Raw genomic sequence first — 17,527 nt, forward strand, 5'->3', positions numbered from 1 at the left:
CAGGCAGGAAACCTGGAGTGGATTGCTATTCCCTTTTCCAGGGGATCTTCCTGACCCAGGGATGAAACCCAGGTCTCCTGCATTGCAGGAAGATTCCTTACTGTCTAAGCCACCAGAGAAGCCCAAGAAAATCATTACATTTTATTGTTTCAATTCATTGAATGTATACGGTGGAGAATATTAAGTACATATACATTTGGAACTCAAACCATTTTTTGACGTCCAGTGCCATGTAGTACTTTAATATCTTTTTTCACATATAAATATGTGGGGCTTTTTAGACCTAAGAACAATTTACAATGGCCACTACCAGCATTTTTTAAATATTCATTTATTTATTTATGGCTATGCCGGGTCTCCGTTGCTGTATGGACTTTTCTCTAGTTGCGGCGGGTGGGGGCTGCTCTCTAGTTGCAGTGCGTGGGCTCCTCGTTGCGGTGGCTTCTCTTATTGAGCACAAGGTCTCATCAGCTGTGGGTCCCAGGCTCTAGAGCACGGGCTCAATAGTCCCGGTGCACGGGCTTAGTTGCTCCAGGGTATATGGGATCTTTCTGGATCAGGGTTCAGTCTGTGTCTCCTACATTGGCAGGCAGATTCTTAACCACTGAACCACCAAGGAAGCTCACAGCATTTTATGTGATTCACATATTCTATCTACAGACTCTTACTGAATTTTCACAACTACTCTTGAAAGTAGATCATGTAGTTTTGTTGTTATTATTGTTGCTATACATTTTTATTTTTTCTGTTTGATGCCTTTATTAGCATTTAATACCTTTTCATTTTTTAGTGATTGGTCTGGGGATTGCAATATGTATCTTTTTCTTTGCCCCCTTTTTAAAGTTAAAACTGAGATGAAAGAGGTGATGTGCCTTGTCTGGGACACTAACAGCAGAAGGCAAAAACAGCTTTGAGGCCAAGTGTTTGGACTTCGGACCAACTGCATCCCACAGCAGCTTGGCAGCTTGGCTCCGGGCCCACTCATGTCCAACTCTACAATCCCGTGGACTGTAACCCATTAGGCTCCTCTGTCCGTGGGATTTACTAGACAAGAATACTGGAGTGAGTTGCCATTTCCTACTCCAGGGGATCTTCCCAATCCAGGGATCCAACAGGTGTCTCTTTCATCTCCAGCACTGGCAGGCAGATTCTTTACCACTGCGCCACCTGTATCTCCCATTCATTGACAGGATTGCAGACCACTTCAGGGTTGCTCCACATTGAGGCAAGCCATTTGGACCTTTATAATCCTGTCCTCCCGTTGACTGGTCATTGGATGTAGGCCGACTCCGGGAAATGGGTATGACCTTGAGTGAGGCAGGCTCCTTTGGCTTCTGGAGGTCAGTTCCTGAGAAGGACCACTGTGCGTGAGTGGTGAGGGGCAGCAGCCAGCACTCTCAGCAGCTGAGGGAATGGCTGTCTTGGGCCCACAGTGAGGGCCTCTGGGCAGTGCGGCACAAAACTCACCCATCCTGCAGAGCCCGGTCCCACGCATCACAATCACCATTTCACAAAAACACAGAGGGCTTGGCTCCACTCCAGCTTTACTGGATCAGAATTTCCTGAAGGGGAACCCAGGCACTTTTATTTTATAAATGTTTACAAGTAATTCCAGGGCACAGCCAAGATGATGTAGTACTCATCTAGAACAGCATGCATGCGTGCTAAGTTGGTTTAATCGTGTTCAACTCTTTGCAACCCTATGGACTGTAGCCTTCCAGGCCCCTCTGTCCATGGGATTCTCCAGGCAAGAATATTGGAGTGAGTTGCTGTGCCCTCTTCCAGGGGATCTTCGCATCTCAGGGATTGGGCCTGTATGTCTAAAGTCTCCTGCATTGTCAAGCAGGTTCTTTACCACCAGCGCCACCTGAGAAGTCCCTAGAACAGGATATATGCCCATAAATATTAATAACAGTCTGTGTTTTTACAGATGAACTTTATTCTTTGCCTTCTCAAATGATTTTATTAAGAAAGTCACCATAAGACTGTTTCTGAGATAACTTAAAAACAGTCTGTTTACAGTTAAACATACACACACACACGGATTCCTTGCATCCTTTTCAGTCTCTCAATTTTAGGGGACAATTTATGTCTCATTTACAAAACTGCATTATATTTCTGTCAACTCTTGCATTTTATTGATGTAGGAGTGTCCTCTTGGTCTCTAAAGCACATTGAACAAAAAAGAAAAATAATTTTTCATGAAATTGAAGTAAGTCACAAAAATACATTTAGTTGACAAATGAGCTCATTGGGCTGAGCAGTGAATCATGAATTTTGGAGCTGTGATCAGCTAATCAGGAGAGTAGGATGAATCTCAGCTTTGCTCATCCCAATTAATAGTTCCCTATAGTATATGGTTTAATAAGTTTCTGTAAGATTTGTTTTTAACTGTTTGGAACCTGAAAGGACATTTTTCCTTGGCATATTAATTTGTCTTCTGAAATCTGCCCTTCTTCAAAATTGTAGCACTTTTTAGAGCTGGAAAGAACTTTAAGATATATTCTAATGGAACATTTCCCAGTGACCCTGGGATCCATGGTTAGAGAGCCTGGCAAGGTAGCATCTGTTGCAGATTTTATCTCATGCTGGGAGTTCACAGTGCACATTAAAGATGGGCCATTTCAAACTCATTCTGTAGAAACTGGGAAATGAGATCATCAGATTTCAAATTCACTGTGTGTCATTTCACTTTGATCTCACAATAGTCCCACTTGCTTTGACAGTCACTTCAAAGTGGTATGTGTATCACTCATTCAGACTTCCAGTGGGCACACATATGTATCCCGGAATCATATTTCACATTTTCCCCCTTCTCTGTGTCTCCACATTATTGTTCATCTCCTATGTTAATTCCAAATTATAAAATATATTTTTATGGAATAATGTCAAACCTGTGAGCTTGTATTCTTAGGAAAAAGGCAAAAGGAGGCTGCAGGCAGCCTCCTCACTGAGAGCCATCATGGGCCATCCCCAAGCTTACCCCTCTCTCTTCCTTCCGCTCTTCTCAGTCTCAGAACTGCCCTGCCAGGGTCACATGCCTAGCAACAAGTATAATTTTGGCTGTTGGAAAAAGAATAGAATACAGCACAAAGCAGATGGAGGGAAACGGCAATCAGCATTCGGCCAGCCTGACCAAGGAACACAGGCTCTTTTCCAGAGCCCTCCCTCCTTAGAGAGATCGGAGTCTTTAAATTGCCAACTTCTCTCAACAAAGGCTGAGCCTTTGTTTTTCTACCAGCCCTGGCAGCCCCACATCAGTTCCCATAATGAGTTCTCTGATCCCCTTACTTTTTCCTGGTTCCTCTCAGCATCCATAATTCTTTGCAGAACCAGGCCAAGCCTCCGTGTCCTGATTCATAACCTAGAGCCTCAGAATATTGTTCCCCCCTGCTGAACTGTGGGAAATAGCTGTGGGAATCTCTGCAGAAAACAGAAGGTCTGCTCTAGAAACCAAAACTGTCCTGGAGGTGCAACCAGCTCTCAACCAGCTAGAAGCCTGTCTTTGACAACTCAAATAGGGCTAGAGATCAGGGAGAAGAAATCATAATCCACAGCCTAACACTGACGCTTTGTACCATGTCTGCATAAGCCAAAAGACAGAGTATAACCAATTGATCCAACAAGAAAACGTAAAACACTGTGGACGGTTTCTGAAGATGCAACCATTTTTGCTTATGGAACCTTCACATGCATGATTTTGCTGCCCTGGTAAAAAACTTCTAAGTGAAACAGTGCATTTTGCACTGTTATCACTACGAGGTGGACACATGCAGTGAAATAGGAAGTTGATTTAAATGCATCTGTATTTTAATATTAAACTGCATTGGAAAATACACAGTTTTGAAAATTGCTCAAACTCTTCATGCTTCCTACAACTGTAGAATAATGCCAGATGATGCTTATAGTTTGGCCATGAGTAATGGTATGAGGAACCTCCTCTGGAGAATCTGAAAGTAATTGGGAACCGGATGTCTGGAGATCCGAGTTCTTCCCAGCTCTGTTGTCTACAAGCACATGACCTTTCAAATCTATCATTTCTGCCTTTCTGGGCACTCCATTTTTTCACCAACAAGGAGAATAATAATATCTGCTCTACCTAACCCATATGAATAGATGTGAAAGCAATTTGAAAACTGTCAAGGACCAGCTCATGTAAGAAATTACTATGTTATTTCCAGGATATTCATCATCTGGAAATGTGCTAGCTCACACTAAAGTCGAGCACGGACAAAGAATCACAATTCTGAAATCAACTATTTATTGTTGTTGTTGTTCAGTCACTAAAGTCGCGTCCAGCTCTTTGCAATCCCATGGACTGCAGCACCCCAGGCTTCCCTGTCCTTCACTAGCTCCCAGAGTTTGCTCAAACTCATGTCCATTAAGTCAATGATGCCACCCAGTCATCGAATCCTCTGTCATCCCCTTATCCTCCTTTCTTCAATCTTTCCCAGCCTCGGGGTCTTTTCCAATGAGGCAGCTCTCTACTTTAGGGGGCCAAGGTACTGGAGCTTCAACTTCAGCATCCTTCCAGTGAATACTCAGGGTTGATTTCCTTTAGGGTTGACTAGTTCAACTATTTAGAAACAATTTAGAAATTAATACTGTTAATTTTATCAATTATTTACAAATTAATATTTATGTTAGAAACAAGTGTTTTCTTAAAGGGATGTTGAATGTGCCCCATTTTAAATTATTAGATGACTATTGCTGGATAAGGACAACTTACCTTGGTTCCCTATAACTGGTGCTTCTTCATTTTCTGACGAGTAAAGGCACATGATTGAAACACTGTCTAGAGGTGTCCTGCCAGAAATCTATAGCTGACTCCTCATAGGAATCAATTTTTGGATTCCTCATTATTGATTGGATTACACCTTCCTCCCAAATATAAAATAAAATATATTCCAAAACATAATGTGAGTTCAGTTTTGCTTTGTTTTAACTTTAGGCATTTGAAGATGTACAAGCTTTCTAATTGAAATCACTGGTTGTTGATTGATTAATAATGTTATTAAATCACTTTTGAGTCATTCCACATCCAACTTACTTTTTATGCATTCCTTTATTTAATTCTTTCATCGGTTCTCACATGAAATGGATGCAAATGATTTCCATTCTGTAGATGAGGCAGCTGAGGCCAAGAGTGATTACGGTAACCTGCCTACATCATACAGCTATTGATGAGTGTAACTGGGGCTCAGATCATATCTTTAGGATCTCAACTTGGGCTCTTTACCTTGTACCATTGTAGCTCGACTACAAAACTTTGCTCATTCCAGGGGAAGAAGAAATGTTCTCATTTCTCCCAGAAATCGAGGAGAGATACTTTACCTTAATTTAAAAAAAAAAATCAGATGAACATTTTCTTTTTTTTTTAAGTAATTTCTTGATAGATAAAATTTTCTTAGGTTTAAAGAAAAATCTACATCCTATAATTACCATATCCTATAATTTGCGTACCAAGCTGAAAGAACACGTTGGGTATGTTTCAGAATCACTGTCTTAAAGAAATTTAAGCTGCAGTTACAATAAAAAAGGAGAAAAATATGAAATTTAAGTATGCCCATGGCTGGTTTCACATTTTATCTTGTGGGATAACCTCCAAATTGTGTAAAATTCCTGGAGAAGAGGTTACATTAAGGCAGAGATGACAGAATGTGGCAGGAGAAGTTTGGATTTAGATCATTTAGTTGCTCTTATTTGATTCCAAAAATTAGATAAATGGTATCTCAGCAGATAGAGTAAAGATTAAAAAAAAAAAAAAGATAGAGTAAAGATTAATACCGGGCAGAGGCCAGCAATCATTTTGAGTCTGAGCCCGTGCCTTGGCAGAGGGAGGAAAGAAAGGAAAGATTCTTTTTTTAAAATGAGAATGAAAATGACTGGGCTGTAGCATAGTTTCATAAGAGCTTTTTCAGAGTCTTATTTGGATTATCTTATTTGCACTGAGGGGCGTGCCTGCTGAAGGTTATCAAGCCTAGACTTCAGTCTAAGTTACACATGCTGGACTAACCCTGAACATTCTTACATTTAACAGTTTGCCATTTTCGGGGCTTCCGTGGTGGCTCAATGGTTTAAAAAAAAAAAACAAAAAAAACCTGTCTGTCAATGCAGGGACACAGGTTCGATCCCTGGTCTGGGAAAACCCCACATATCATGGAGCAACTAAGGCCATGCACCACAACTACTGAAGCCCACGAGCCTAGAGCCTGTGCTCTACAATAGAAGTCACTGCAACGAGAAGCCCACCATAGCAACTTCAGGATAACCCGTGCTCTCTGCAATTAGAGAAAGCCCACCCACAAGCAGCAACAGAGACCCAGCACAGCCATAAATAGTAAACAACAATAAATAAACAAATTCTTTTTTTAAAGCTTGCCATTTTCAAAAAATAACCAGTGAAAAAAATTATGTGTGTGCATACACAGTATGCAGTGTCCTATCTATAAAAGTCTCACAGATAATATGCAAGGTCGTGCTAAATAGAACCAGCATTACTAGTGGACTAGCAATAATTTCCACCAACTCCTTCATTTACAGATGAAAGAACTTGAAGTCCAGAAAGGTTTACTGCATTTGAAAAGATTTGCCAAACACAAAATAAAATGGGCCATGTCCCAAACCACAGAGAAGCTACACACCAATTCTCCCATAACTGATACCACTGTGGAGTACAATTCTCCCCATAAAGAAATACTAAGCCCCAACCACAATTGTTATTTCTGGCAACATTCACTGCTGCAAAATCTACAATGAGAGGATTTATACCAGCTCTTGATGTTTATGGCAATGAAATATGGTCTATAAATCTCAAATTCTCAAAAGATAAAGTGTCTCGTCACAGGAGAAGCACAGTGAGCTCCTCTGAGGCCGTTTTGTAGATCCTGAGACCCAGACCCCTCTTCTGACTGCACCAGGCTGAGGGGGAGGGGAAGGCAGAGGGGATTCTACTGAGAGGAGAGCAAGGAGGGAAACCTGAGGAAAGCCGCTGCTTGAATTAGGACTCTGTTTTTAAAGGGACAGACAGCATTTCAGCAATCACAAAAATTAAAAATATTAAAGATCCCATGTTCTCACCACTTTGACAATTTGCTTGTTATTTTCCTATTTTCTTTTTGGTCCATATTCATATACAGACATATTTTCTGAATTGTTATTTCGTTTCCCTATAACTCACGTGGAGTTCTGTCTCAAGTCTTACTTCCATACAATAGAGGGAAAATTAGTTTAGTTATTTCCTGATAAATGTGACCAAATTCAATGATTTGTGGTTATCTCTGCTCCATATTCAGTCCGTCAGGGTGCTCCCTGGTCTTTCCTCCTCTCCTGCATCCTTGGTATAGACTCTTGGGGTCCTGGGTCTTTGGGAAAGGGCTCCTAGCGCTCAGTATTGACCTGGTTGAAGCCCGTTCTGGCATCTGCTTACTGTAGCCTGGGGGCCTCAGCCTTCTCCTTTCAAACCTGCCTCTCTGTCCTTTCTCCTCTATTGCTTCCACATCCTGTAAGCTGATAATCATTTCTGAGTGTTCCCTGGAAGCAAGGCTCAGATCCTCGTGGCCCCATATCCTGTTTGAGAGCGAGTAGGGCCTGTCCTGTTCTCCCTGGAATTCTACTTAAGGACAAAGGACAGAGTCCCTGCCCTGAGTCTCACTCACTTCTTTATTTTATTTTACTTTTATTTTTTTTGGAGTATAGTTGCTTTACAGTGTTGTACAACAAAGTGAATCAGCTATACATACATATATAGCCCCCCTTTTATGGATTTCCTTCCCATTTAGGTCACCACATAGCATTGAGTAGAGTTCCCCGTGCTATACAGTAAGTTCTAATTATCTATTTTCTACATCGTACCAGCATTAGTTGTAAAGAACCCGCCTATCAATGCAGGAGATAAAAGAGATGTGGGTTCTATCCCTCCGTTGGGGAGATCCCCTGGAGGAGGGCGTGGCAACCCACTCTAGTATTGTTGCCTGGAAAATCCCATGGACAGAGGAGCCTGGAGGGCTACAGTCCATGGAGTCACAAAGAGTCAGACACGACTGAAATGACTTAGCCTGCATGCATAGTATCAATACTGTATATATCTCAATCTCAATCTCCCAATTCATCCTATTGCCATCCTTTACCCCTTGGTGTCCATACATTTGTTCTCTAGGTCTGTGTCTCTATTTCTGCTTTGTAAAAATGATTGCACCATTTTTTTCAGAGTCCACATATATGCATTAATATACAGTATTTGTTTTTCTCCTTCTGATTTACTTTACTCTATATGACAGTCTCTAGGTCAACCCACCATCCATGTCTCTACAAAGGACCCAATTTCATTCCTTTTAATGGCTGAGTAACATTCTATTGTATATATGTACCACATTTTCTTTATCATTCTTATTTCTTTAAACTCCTGCCTCAGCTCAAAGTATGTCTACCCGGTTCCTTAAATCTAAGAAGCTGATATCTTTGTGCCCTGACTCCTTTGTGAGAGCGTCATCCTAGAGCAAGGCCTCCTTCATATCTCCATTTGCTAAGGGGGAAGTAAACACATTTAAGGAGAAAAATTTAATAGTTAATAGTATCAGTCTGCCACATCTGTGATTGTCTTGTGATTGCAGCTTTGCATTAGGGCCATTTTAACACACTACCAGAAGTACTTTGCTAGGAAGCCATCACAGTGGTTGTTTTGTGGCTTTAAGAAGTTATATCCATGAATGGCTATAACATAATTTAGTTAACCATCTCCCCATTATCGGACATTTATTTCCAATTTCTAGCTATCGTACATAACACTTCTATGAGAGTTAGTGAGTTTTGAAAGAAAAATTTATTTTAACAAAAAGCCTGAGAATGCAATTTTATAAAATTGTTCTGAACTAAAATGGATAAAGCGATGGCCTGCATGATGGCCTGGTGCCCACTAGCTCTTCTTTTGCTTTTAAAATCATAAATAATTCTGCACGGTAGGGGCTCAGGTTCTTGCCCTACATCAACTGCTGTCATTTCACCTCCTCAGCATTGTGAGGATGTTTCAGAAGGGGTTAGGATCCTTAGCATCCGGGAACCATTGTTTTCTAGGGACTAGATCAAGAAGGGAGGCTGGACATGCTCGCGCATAAAATTTTCTCTTCATTGACTTAAACTTAGCAACAATTTTATGGTTTAAAATTCTGGAGCCCTTTGTTTTTTATGGCAGTGAAAATCTAAGTCATTTCTGCTGATTTCCTGAACACAATTTAAAAATTTCATCAATAAGGAAATTCAAAAGCTGCTACATTGAAAAAAGAAAAAAAGCAAAGACATTGATATAGAACTAACAGAGTCCCAAAAACAAGAAAATGTGAATAGTCTGATTTCTACAAACTGACTCTTCAAGAATGTTTTGTCTAAAGATAGAAGATTTTTATAGGACATTTCCAAATGTCTACATTTTGAAGTCATCTTTGCTTTTGAAAAAACACAAGGATACAAGGGAACTATCTTTTACAAACAGAATAACAAATACTTCGTATTCAAGACCAAAAATGTTACTTCTGAAATTTTTCTAACCAATGTGAAAAACAACTTATGTGTGTCAGCACACATAGCAAAATAGGTATTTTGAAATTTTGGAGTAGCAAAAAATTTGAAATGATTCAATGCCCACCAAAAGAGAACTGGTTTAAATATTATGGCATGGATTTGGAATACTGTCATTTTGTTTTTTAAAATGGGCATCTCTCTAAGTGCAAATATCAAAGAATTTCCAGGATACAAGATATATTATTTTTGTTTAATTCAGAAATGTGTTTATAGTATTCTAACATTTGTGTGGAAGGAAAGAATACATATATATGTTTATAAGTTCATAGACTATTTCTGAAAGAACATGAAAGGTAATACGAATTGCCCTTAGGGAGGGGAAATAAAGGCTAGAGACAAAGGAGTGAAAAAGAGATTTTTTCATTGTCTAATCTTCTACTTCTGAAGACTTGTTCTGTGAGCATATGTTATCCACTCAAAAACGTAATTTATTTGGTGATTCCTCAAAAAGCTAAATATAGAATAACTATGTGACTCAGTAACACCATTCCTGGGTATATAAAATAAATGAAAACAGGGACTCAAATATTATATGCCCACATTCCCTGCTGAGCACTGAAGAAATGATGCTTTCAAATTGCAATGCTGGAGAAGACTCTCAAGAGTCCTTTGGACAGCAAGGAGATCAAACTAGTCAATCCTAAAGAAAATCAATCTTGAATGTTCCCTGGAAGGACTGATGCCAAAGCTGAAGCTTCAGTACTTTGGCCACTTGATGTGAAAAGCTGACTCATTGGTAAAGACCCAGATGCTGGGAAAGGTTGAAGGCAGGAGAAGGGGGTGACAGAGGATGAGGTGGTTGGATGGCAACATCGATACAATGGACAGGAGCTTGAGCAAACTCTGGGAGAGAGTGAAGGATGGGGAAGCCTGACGTGCTACAGTTCCCAAGGTTGCAAACAGTCAGACACAACTTAGCCACTGAACAACAATGATAACAAATCCACTGCAGCATTATTCACCATAGCCAAAAGCTGGAACTATCACAGGTGCCCACCTACAGATGACAAGATAAACCAAATGTGGTCTCTACATGTAACAGAATATTATTCAGCCATAAGAAGGAAGGAAATTCTGACTCATGCTACATCATGGATGAATCTTGACAGATATTATGCTAAGTGAAATAAAATCAGCCACAAAAGGTCGAATACTGTTTGATTTCGCTTAGCTGAAAATATCTAGACCAGGCAAATTTCTAGAGACAGAAAGTAGATTAGACATTGCCAGAGGTTGCTGGGAGGGGAAATTGGAAGTTATTGCAAAATTATCAGAGTTTCTATTTGGGCTTATGAAAAACTTTTGCAAATAGAGATCAGGATGGTTGCACAAGATGTGAAAGTAATGAGAACACTGAATGGTACACTTCAAATTGGTTAAAATGGTAAATTTTATGTTACATATATTTTACCACTGGCTTCCCTGGTGGCTCAGATATGAAAGAATCTGCCTGCAGTGCAGGAGACTTGGGTTCGATCCCTGGGTTGGGAAGATCCCCTGGAGAAGGAAATGAAAACCCACTCCAGTATTCTTTCCTGGAAAATTCCATGGACAGAGGAGTCTGGTGGGCTAGAGTCCATGGGGTCCCAAGAGTCAGACACGACTGATTGACTAACACTTATGTTTTACCACAATAAAAAAATTCAACTAATAATGTAATCTAATTTAAAGAAAAATATCTTGTTGAACCTCTTGCCTATCAGAGGTATTCCAGAAGCAAACATTCTTCCAACCAGACCCCATCCTCTCAAAGCAAACAGTACCAGGTGCATGCTTTGTGCAAAGGTCCTCTGGTGGGCACTGCCCAAAATAGAAAGCTAAGTGGACATACGTCCTGTGTTTCAAAAAGGCATATCACATATTCTAGCCAGCAGAGGTACCTGTCACTGTTGTGTAAAGCAAAGAAGGTGCTGAGGAGGCATGCCAGCCATGTGCAGCAGGAATGTGAAGGCAGAAGCAAGTCAGTTCTGACTGGCATATCCAGGATGGCCTGGTGCGAAGAGCTGGTCATCAGTCCTGCAAGAGAAAGAGGGGTTCTGCGAGGAGAAGGTCATCCAGGCTCGGGGGCAGACAAGTTAGGTCGGCTAACCTGCTTAGTGCGGGTGTACCTCTGAACAGAGGGCAGCGGTGTCCCATCACTGGAGTGTGGGCCTGGGAGGATCAGACTAAAGGTGATTTTGTAAAGACAGTTGAGACCATGTGCACGCATCCTCAGTCACTTCAGTTGTGTCTGACTCTTTGCGACCCTATGGACCATAGCCCACCAGGTTTCTCTGTCCATGAAATTTCCCAGGCAAGAATACTAGAGTGGGTTGCCCTTTCCTTCTCCAGAGATGTCTGTAACTGGCTGTGATCAATTAATGATAAACACCATTGCACTCAGACCAGCTTGTTGAGGCCAGATGGTGTCAATTTTCAACTGTAAAATTCATTTGGACTTTTAAATACCAGCTGTGGGACAGTGGCTTAGGTATTCTTTCTGTTCTTCCCATTTTCTAGCTTAATATCTAGGAATGTGAGCTTCTTACCCTTACCTGACAGAGAACTTTTAACAGTTTATATCTTTTTTTTAAAAAATTTCCAACTCAAACTGTGTTTGCCATCTAGTGATTAATTCATGCCATTACAGTACCCTAGTTCAGATTTCCTCATTTCTAGGCTCTGCAGTTAAGCTCAAAGGCCTCCAGACTCTGTCCTGTTGGCTGTGGCTTCTGCCTCGAGCCACACTTTCCCTAAGTCTTCCTACAGTAAGCTGACATCAGAGATCTCAGTAATTAAGTCTGATCCCTCTAAGAGTAGTAATAATATTCACCCAAAATAAATGTGTAGCAGTTTTTTTTAAAAAAGAAAAATGTAGCAGTTTAAAAGAAAATGCATTTTAGGAATTATGTATTATGAAAAGTTTAGGGAGATTCCGATTTGAAAATTAAGCTGCAGCAACATCTTTGTGTGAATGTAGACTTCTCAGATAAACGGGTGAGATTCTGACCATAGTGGCTACCATGGCCACCTCCAGACTTGCTCTTCTTCCTGTCTGTCTTCCAGAGATAAGGACATTAACAGTCTCGCCTCCAAGGAGGCAGGATCTATTTGAATATAGTTCTCCAAATTTCCGATTTTCTGAACGCAGATCAAAGTAAGGAGCCACGCTTTCTTCTTCTAAACATTTGTTACATCCTTGAGTTAGCAAAGGCAACTCAAAGGCTTTTCTTTCAAAGGCTGTTGTTAATCAGTTGGGAGAGTGAGCCAAGAAATATTTCGTATATGCAGGAGATTTAAAACTCAACATCAGTTACTTAAAATTCTTGATGGGCCCAGGGAAACATTTTGCATTTGAAGCAGAGTTTTCAGGGATGAATCAGAGCTTCTGAATGATGATTTCTGCACTGGAAAATATCCTGGGTCCAATATCTTGTTTTTCCCCTGAGATTTAGGCTGTGGGAACTCATTTACTCAGTGATTGCTAACTGAATGCCTACTGTCCGCAGGCAATGGTTAGAATAATATCTTTTCAAAACTTTATTGTAACCTCTCCAACTTCCATGGAATCCACGCAAGGCCTTCTTACAAGGAATTTTGTCCTAGGAAGGATTGTGCTGTAGAGAGATAGTGGATATAGTTCCCACTTTCCTGCCAAGTGTAGCTTATTTTTCAGGTTGTTAACGAATGGTTAGCCTGATAGCCGGTTCTGGCTTCCAGTCTAGCAACATGCCTGGAACGTGATAGAGGGTATTGTGGGAAGCCATTCACTCAGTCCCCAAAACCGTGTGAACTGCTTGGCTGTCATTTTTAACCGTGACTGTGTCTTTTTTTTTTTTTCCTTGTGATGAAACTCTCTGCGTCTGACTTTTGCAGGGGAAGCCAGAGATACCGGGTGTATGTCGTGATACCACTTCTGCCAGGTTTTGAAGGAGACATTTCAACCGGTGGAGGAAATGCTCTACAGGCAATAATGCACTTCAACTACAGGTGCCAAAGTTCTGCAGTCCTCTGTTTTCAGCTTGCAGTCAGTCACGCATGTAAACTGGCCAGAGGCATGGAAATGTCTCTCCACATCTACTCAATGGAGCGTTGAGCAGATGGACACATTTCGTTGTTTTGCATTTGAATCTTGGCCTGTTCACTAATTGATAAAACTCAAATAGAGCCTAAAATCTTAAATGGTAGGCCTAGGACACTTGGTAAGTATAAAAGAACTAAAATATTAGTCTCTCTCTTATACTAATTGCCTATCACATATATATATATAGAGAGAGTGCATATCTCCATTTATAAGATATATATACACACACAATATATATACAAATATAAAAATACTAACATTTTAGTTATTTGTTGTTGCTATTTGTTGTTTAGTTGCTAAGTTGTGTCTGACTCTTTTGCAACCCCGTGGACTGTAGCCCGCCAGGCTCCTCTGTCCATGGGATTTCCCAGGCAAGAATACTGGAGTGGGTTGCCATTTCCTGCTCCAGGTGACCTTCCCAACCCAGGGATCAAACCCACATGTCCTACATTGGCAGGTGGATTCTTTACCACTGAGCCACCAGGGATTGAGTACATATTAATATATATTATAAATCAATGTATATTATCTATATAAATTATAGATACAATTTATATCTATATAAAACTTTATATAGATATAAAGTTCTTTATACATAATTAATTTTAAAGATAATTTAAAAATTATCTTCAAGCCATAAATAGTTATTGAGCTTTCCATATTCTTTGCAGTAAGTAGATAAAAGAAAAAAAATAAATGCTTACAGTGACATGATTTGCACATGATGGTTTATGAGTATTTTAGGCAGCAATCCTTCAACAAGGTTGGTAATAATAGTCTCTGCCAGTAAGTGAAGCATGAAGGTTCTTTCCTGTCTCCTGGAGTTTTAATTCTGTTTTCCCTACCATCTCATTGTTAGAATTTTAGGGAGAATGCGAAGTCCTGTTCTCAGTATTCTGAAAAGCAGAGAGTCCACATTGACTCAAAAAGGCCCACGAGGCTTCAGATTTGGCGAGGAGATGATGATGAAAGGGCTGAGAGGTCCTAGCTGGTGGGCGGTGTAGCGAGGTGGTGCAGAGTGATGGAAACCACGCCCCCTGGAAACCCCACCCCCACCCCCCTGACGCATTCTTTCTGGGTCACTCAGCTGAGAAGAGTGACCTAGTAGAAAGTAAATGCAACAGCCCTGGCATAAATCCAGCTCCCAGTTACAGACCCTGTGTCCTGAGACACAAAAGTGCCCCACTCAGGATCATATGTCAGAGCAAGAACTAGCACTTGGATATTTTCTTTTAATGTCCTGTTTTTCAGAATCACTTATAGTTTCCCACCTTTCTAATCAAGTTCTTTTGTGGGGAAGGGACACATAAGATTTTGTCCCAAACCCCCAGAGTGTGAAGCAGATAAGGGTCAGGGCCCTGGTCAGATTGGAGGTGGGGGCTTAGATGCGCTCTGGCTTCTGTCCTCTTCCCTAGAGGCAGCCCTTGCAGGATCTAAGGCCTTCCCGTGGTTTGAGTGTACCACTGTGGTGGAAATCTTTTCTCTAGTCCTCTTGTTTCTTTCTGACTTTTCAAGCATGTATCGTTCTGTCTGCCAGGGTTTCAAGTAAAGATGTTTTGTTTCTCCTGGGGTGATTTTGCCCGGTGACAGTATGAGAAAACTTTCCCTGTGCTTTGGTCTATACACTTGAAGATTTGCCCACTTCTCATATTATCTGATTTATAACATGACAAACAAAGCTTTTGAAGTATTTAAGGCACTGACATAATGTTTAATTTGGTTTTATCCACTTCATTTGCCATGCTAATATTATTTTTGGAATATTGTCAATTGTAATTACTTTCTATGACTGTTTTCTTGGGTTTGAACCAGCTGAATGAAATAACATGTTTGGCTTTTGTTCAGCAACCGAAACTATAACCTTTTATTATGCAAAAACATCTCTATTTGCTGGCATCATCTTTAATAATATCAGCATTTCCTAGACATAAGTGTATTTTTAATTACTTTCATAGAGCAAGCAAATGGAGCATAGAATTTTTTGTTTTGTCAGTCTAATTCATTGCCTATTATCAGAGTCTTGAGAAACAAAACCATTAGAAGAGTCAGCTATTCGAGATTATACTTTTCACTTTTAAGGGATTTTCTATCTTTACGGAGAGAGCTCAGGTACAGTAGTTTCTTTAATTCCAAAGGAACTAATGCCACCTTTTCTAAGAGGGAAAACTCATTCATAATCCATCTTTTAAAAACAACATCTCTTTCTGGGCTTCCCTGGTGGCTCAGATGTAAAGAATCTGCCTGCCAATGCAGGAGACTCAGATTCGATCCCTGGGTCAGGAAGACCCCCTGGAGAAGGGAATGTCTACCCACTCCAGTATTCTTGCCTGGAAAATTCCAGAGGAGCCTGGTGGGCTACAGTCCATGGTGTCACAAAGAGTTAAACACAACTGAGTGATTAACATTTTCACTTTCTGAAATCTAATATCAATTTTGTAACTTTTCATTTATCCACCTCAAAACAACTTGTCCCATCAGTAACAGAAGTGACACTCATTTTTTTTTTTTTTTTTACTTTTAAAAAGCCTATGTAGCATCTTGTCATAAAAGCACTTGCTCTGTTTTTGCTTGGATTAGGTTATTGCAATTGGGATTGATTCCTTTGAAATCTCTTTAATTGTTTCTTTCCTTTATGTATTTTCAGAACCATGTGCAGAGGAGAAAATTCCATCCTTGGACAATTAAAAGCAGAGAGTGAGTAACCGCTTTTCTTTTCCTGCATGGTTGTTTCTTAGGACATATTATTAGTGTTTTTACAGTGTGGTTATAGAACTCTTCACGAAAGATAGCCCACAAAATGCTTAGCAGAAATAAATTACTTATTTTCACTAAATAGTCTAAACAGTTGTTCAAATCTCATCACAGTATGAGATGCATAAGTGATAAAAATGAGAGTATTTTTATAAATTTTTAAAAACTTTTTACACTTTGTATTTTTTTGGCCATACCCTGCAGTCTTTGGGTTCCTAGCTCCCTAACCAGGGGTAGAATGCAAACCCCCTGTGGTGCAAAGCTGAGTCTTAACCACTGGATGGCCGAGGAAGTCCCTATTTTTACAGTTTTTATAATTTGTTTTTATTTACTTATAGTAATTGTTTTCGTAAGAAGTGGAATTTGTAAGGCACCTCAAAAGACCCCACGTGTATACCTATGGCTGATTCACACTGATGCATAGCAAAAACCAAGACAATATTGTAATTATACTACAATTAAAAATTAAATTTTAAAAAATGACTTCATGTGTATCTTCTCCTGTGATCCCTCACCACAGTCCTAGAAAGTAAACAGGAAGGGGTCATCCCTGCTTTAAGGATGAGGACTTGGCCAACAAGTATGTATCTGGCCTCCTACATGCGTGCATGCTAAGTCGCTTCTTTGCAACCCTGTGGACTGTAGCCCACCAGGCTCCTCTGTTCATGGGATTCTCCAGACAAGAATTCTGGAATGGGTACCTATTTCCTTCTCCAGGGAGTCTTCCTGACCCAGGGATTGAACCCAGGTCTCCTGTATTGCAGGCAGATTCTTTACATCTGAGCCACGAGGGAAGCCCCATGGCATAGCAGGGACACCCCCAAATCCACTCCTAAATAAAAGCAACAAAAATGCTCACAAAAATTGTCAAAAATCAACTTCTGCAGAACTTGGGAAATTAACCAAGGGCATGTAACAATTTGTTTACTCAAGAAGGACAGCAGAATCTTGGTAAAAGCAGCAAGCTTTTTAATTTGCCATGTGCCCATCCCCTTCTCCTCAGTTCCATGGCAGCCTTGAAAACCAACTCCTTATCACTGTGAAAGGAAACCAGTAGCCTGGCAGCTACTGGGAGGAGCCGAATAGGTTGAAAGCTCCCATCTTCCCACAGTCCTCAGAGAATAGTCATAATTTGAC

At 40.4% G+C, this 17,527-nt stretch overlaps 1 protein-coding gene across 5 annotated transcripts in view; it reads left to right on the top strand.

The window, feature by feature from the left end:
- The window catches only part of PLD1 (phospholipase D1), a 221,864-nt gene that overhangs the window by 170,996 nt on the left and 33,341 nt on the right, over positions 1 to 17,527 (top strand). For all 5 annotated transcript variants that reach the window (XM_043473733.1, XM_043473736.1, XM_043473732.1 and 2 more), the window contains 2 exons: positions 13,432 to 13,545; positions 16,284 to 16,333. In XM_043473733.1, the coding sequence (XP_043329668.1) occupies positions 13,432 to 13,545; positions 16,284 to 16,333 (164 nt within the window). The remainder of the gene's footprint in view (positions 1 to 13,431; positions 13,546 to 16,283; positions 16,334 to 17,527) is intronic.

The sequence above is a fragment of the Cervus canadensis genome, chromosome 7 (assembly GCF_019320065.1).
Source record: "Cervus canadensis isolate Bull #8, Minnesota chromosome 7, ASM1932006v1, whole genome shotgun sequence".
NCBI lineage: Eukaryota > Metazoa > Chordata > Mammalia > Artiodactyla > Cervidae > Cervus > Cervus canadensis.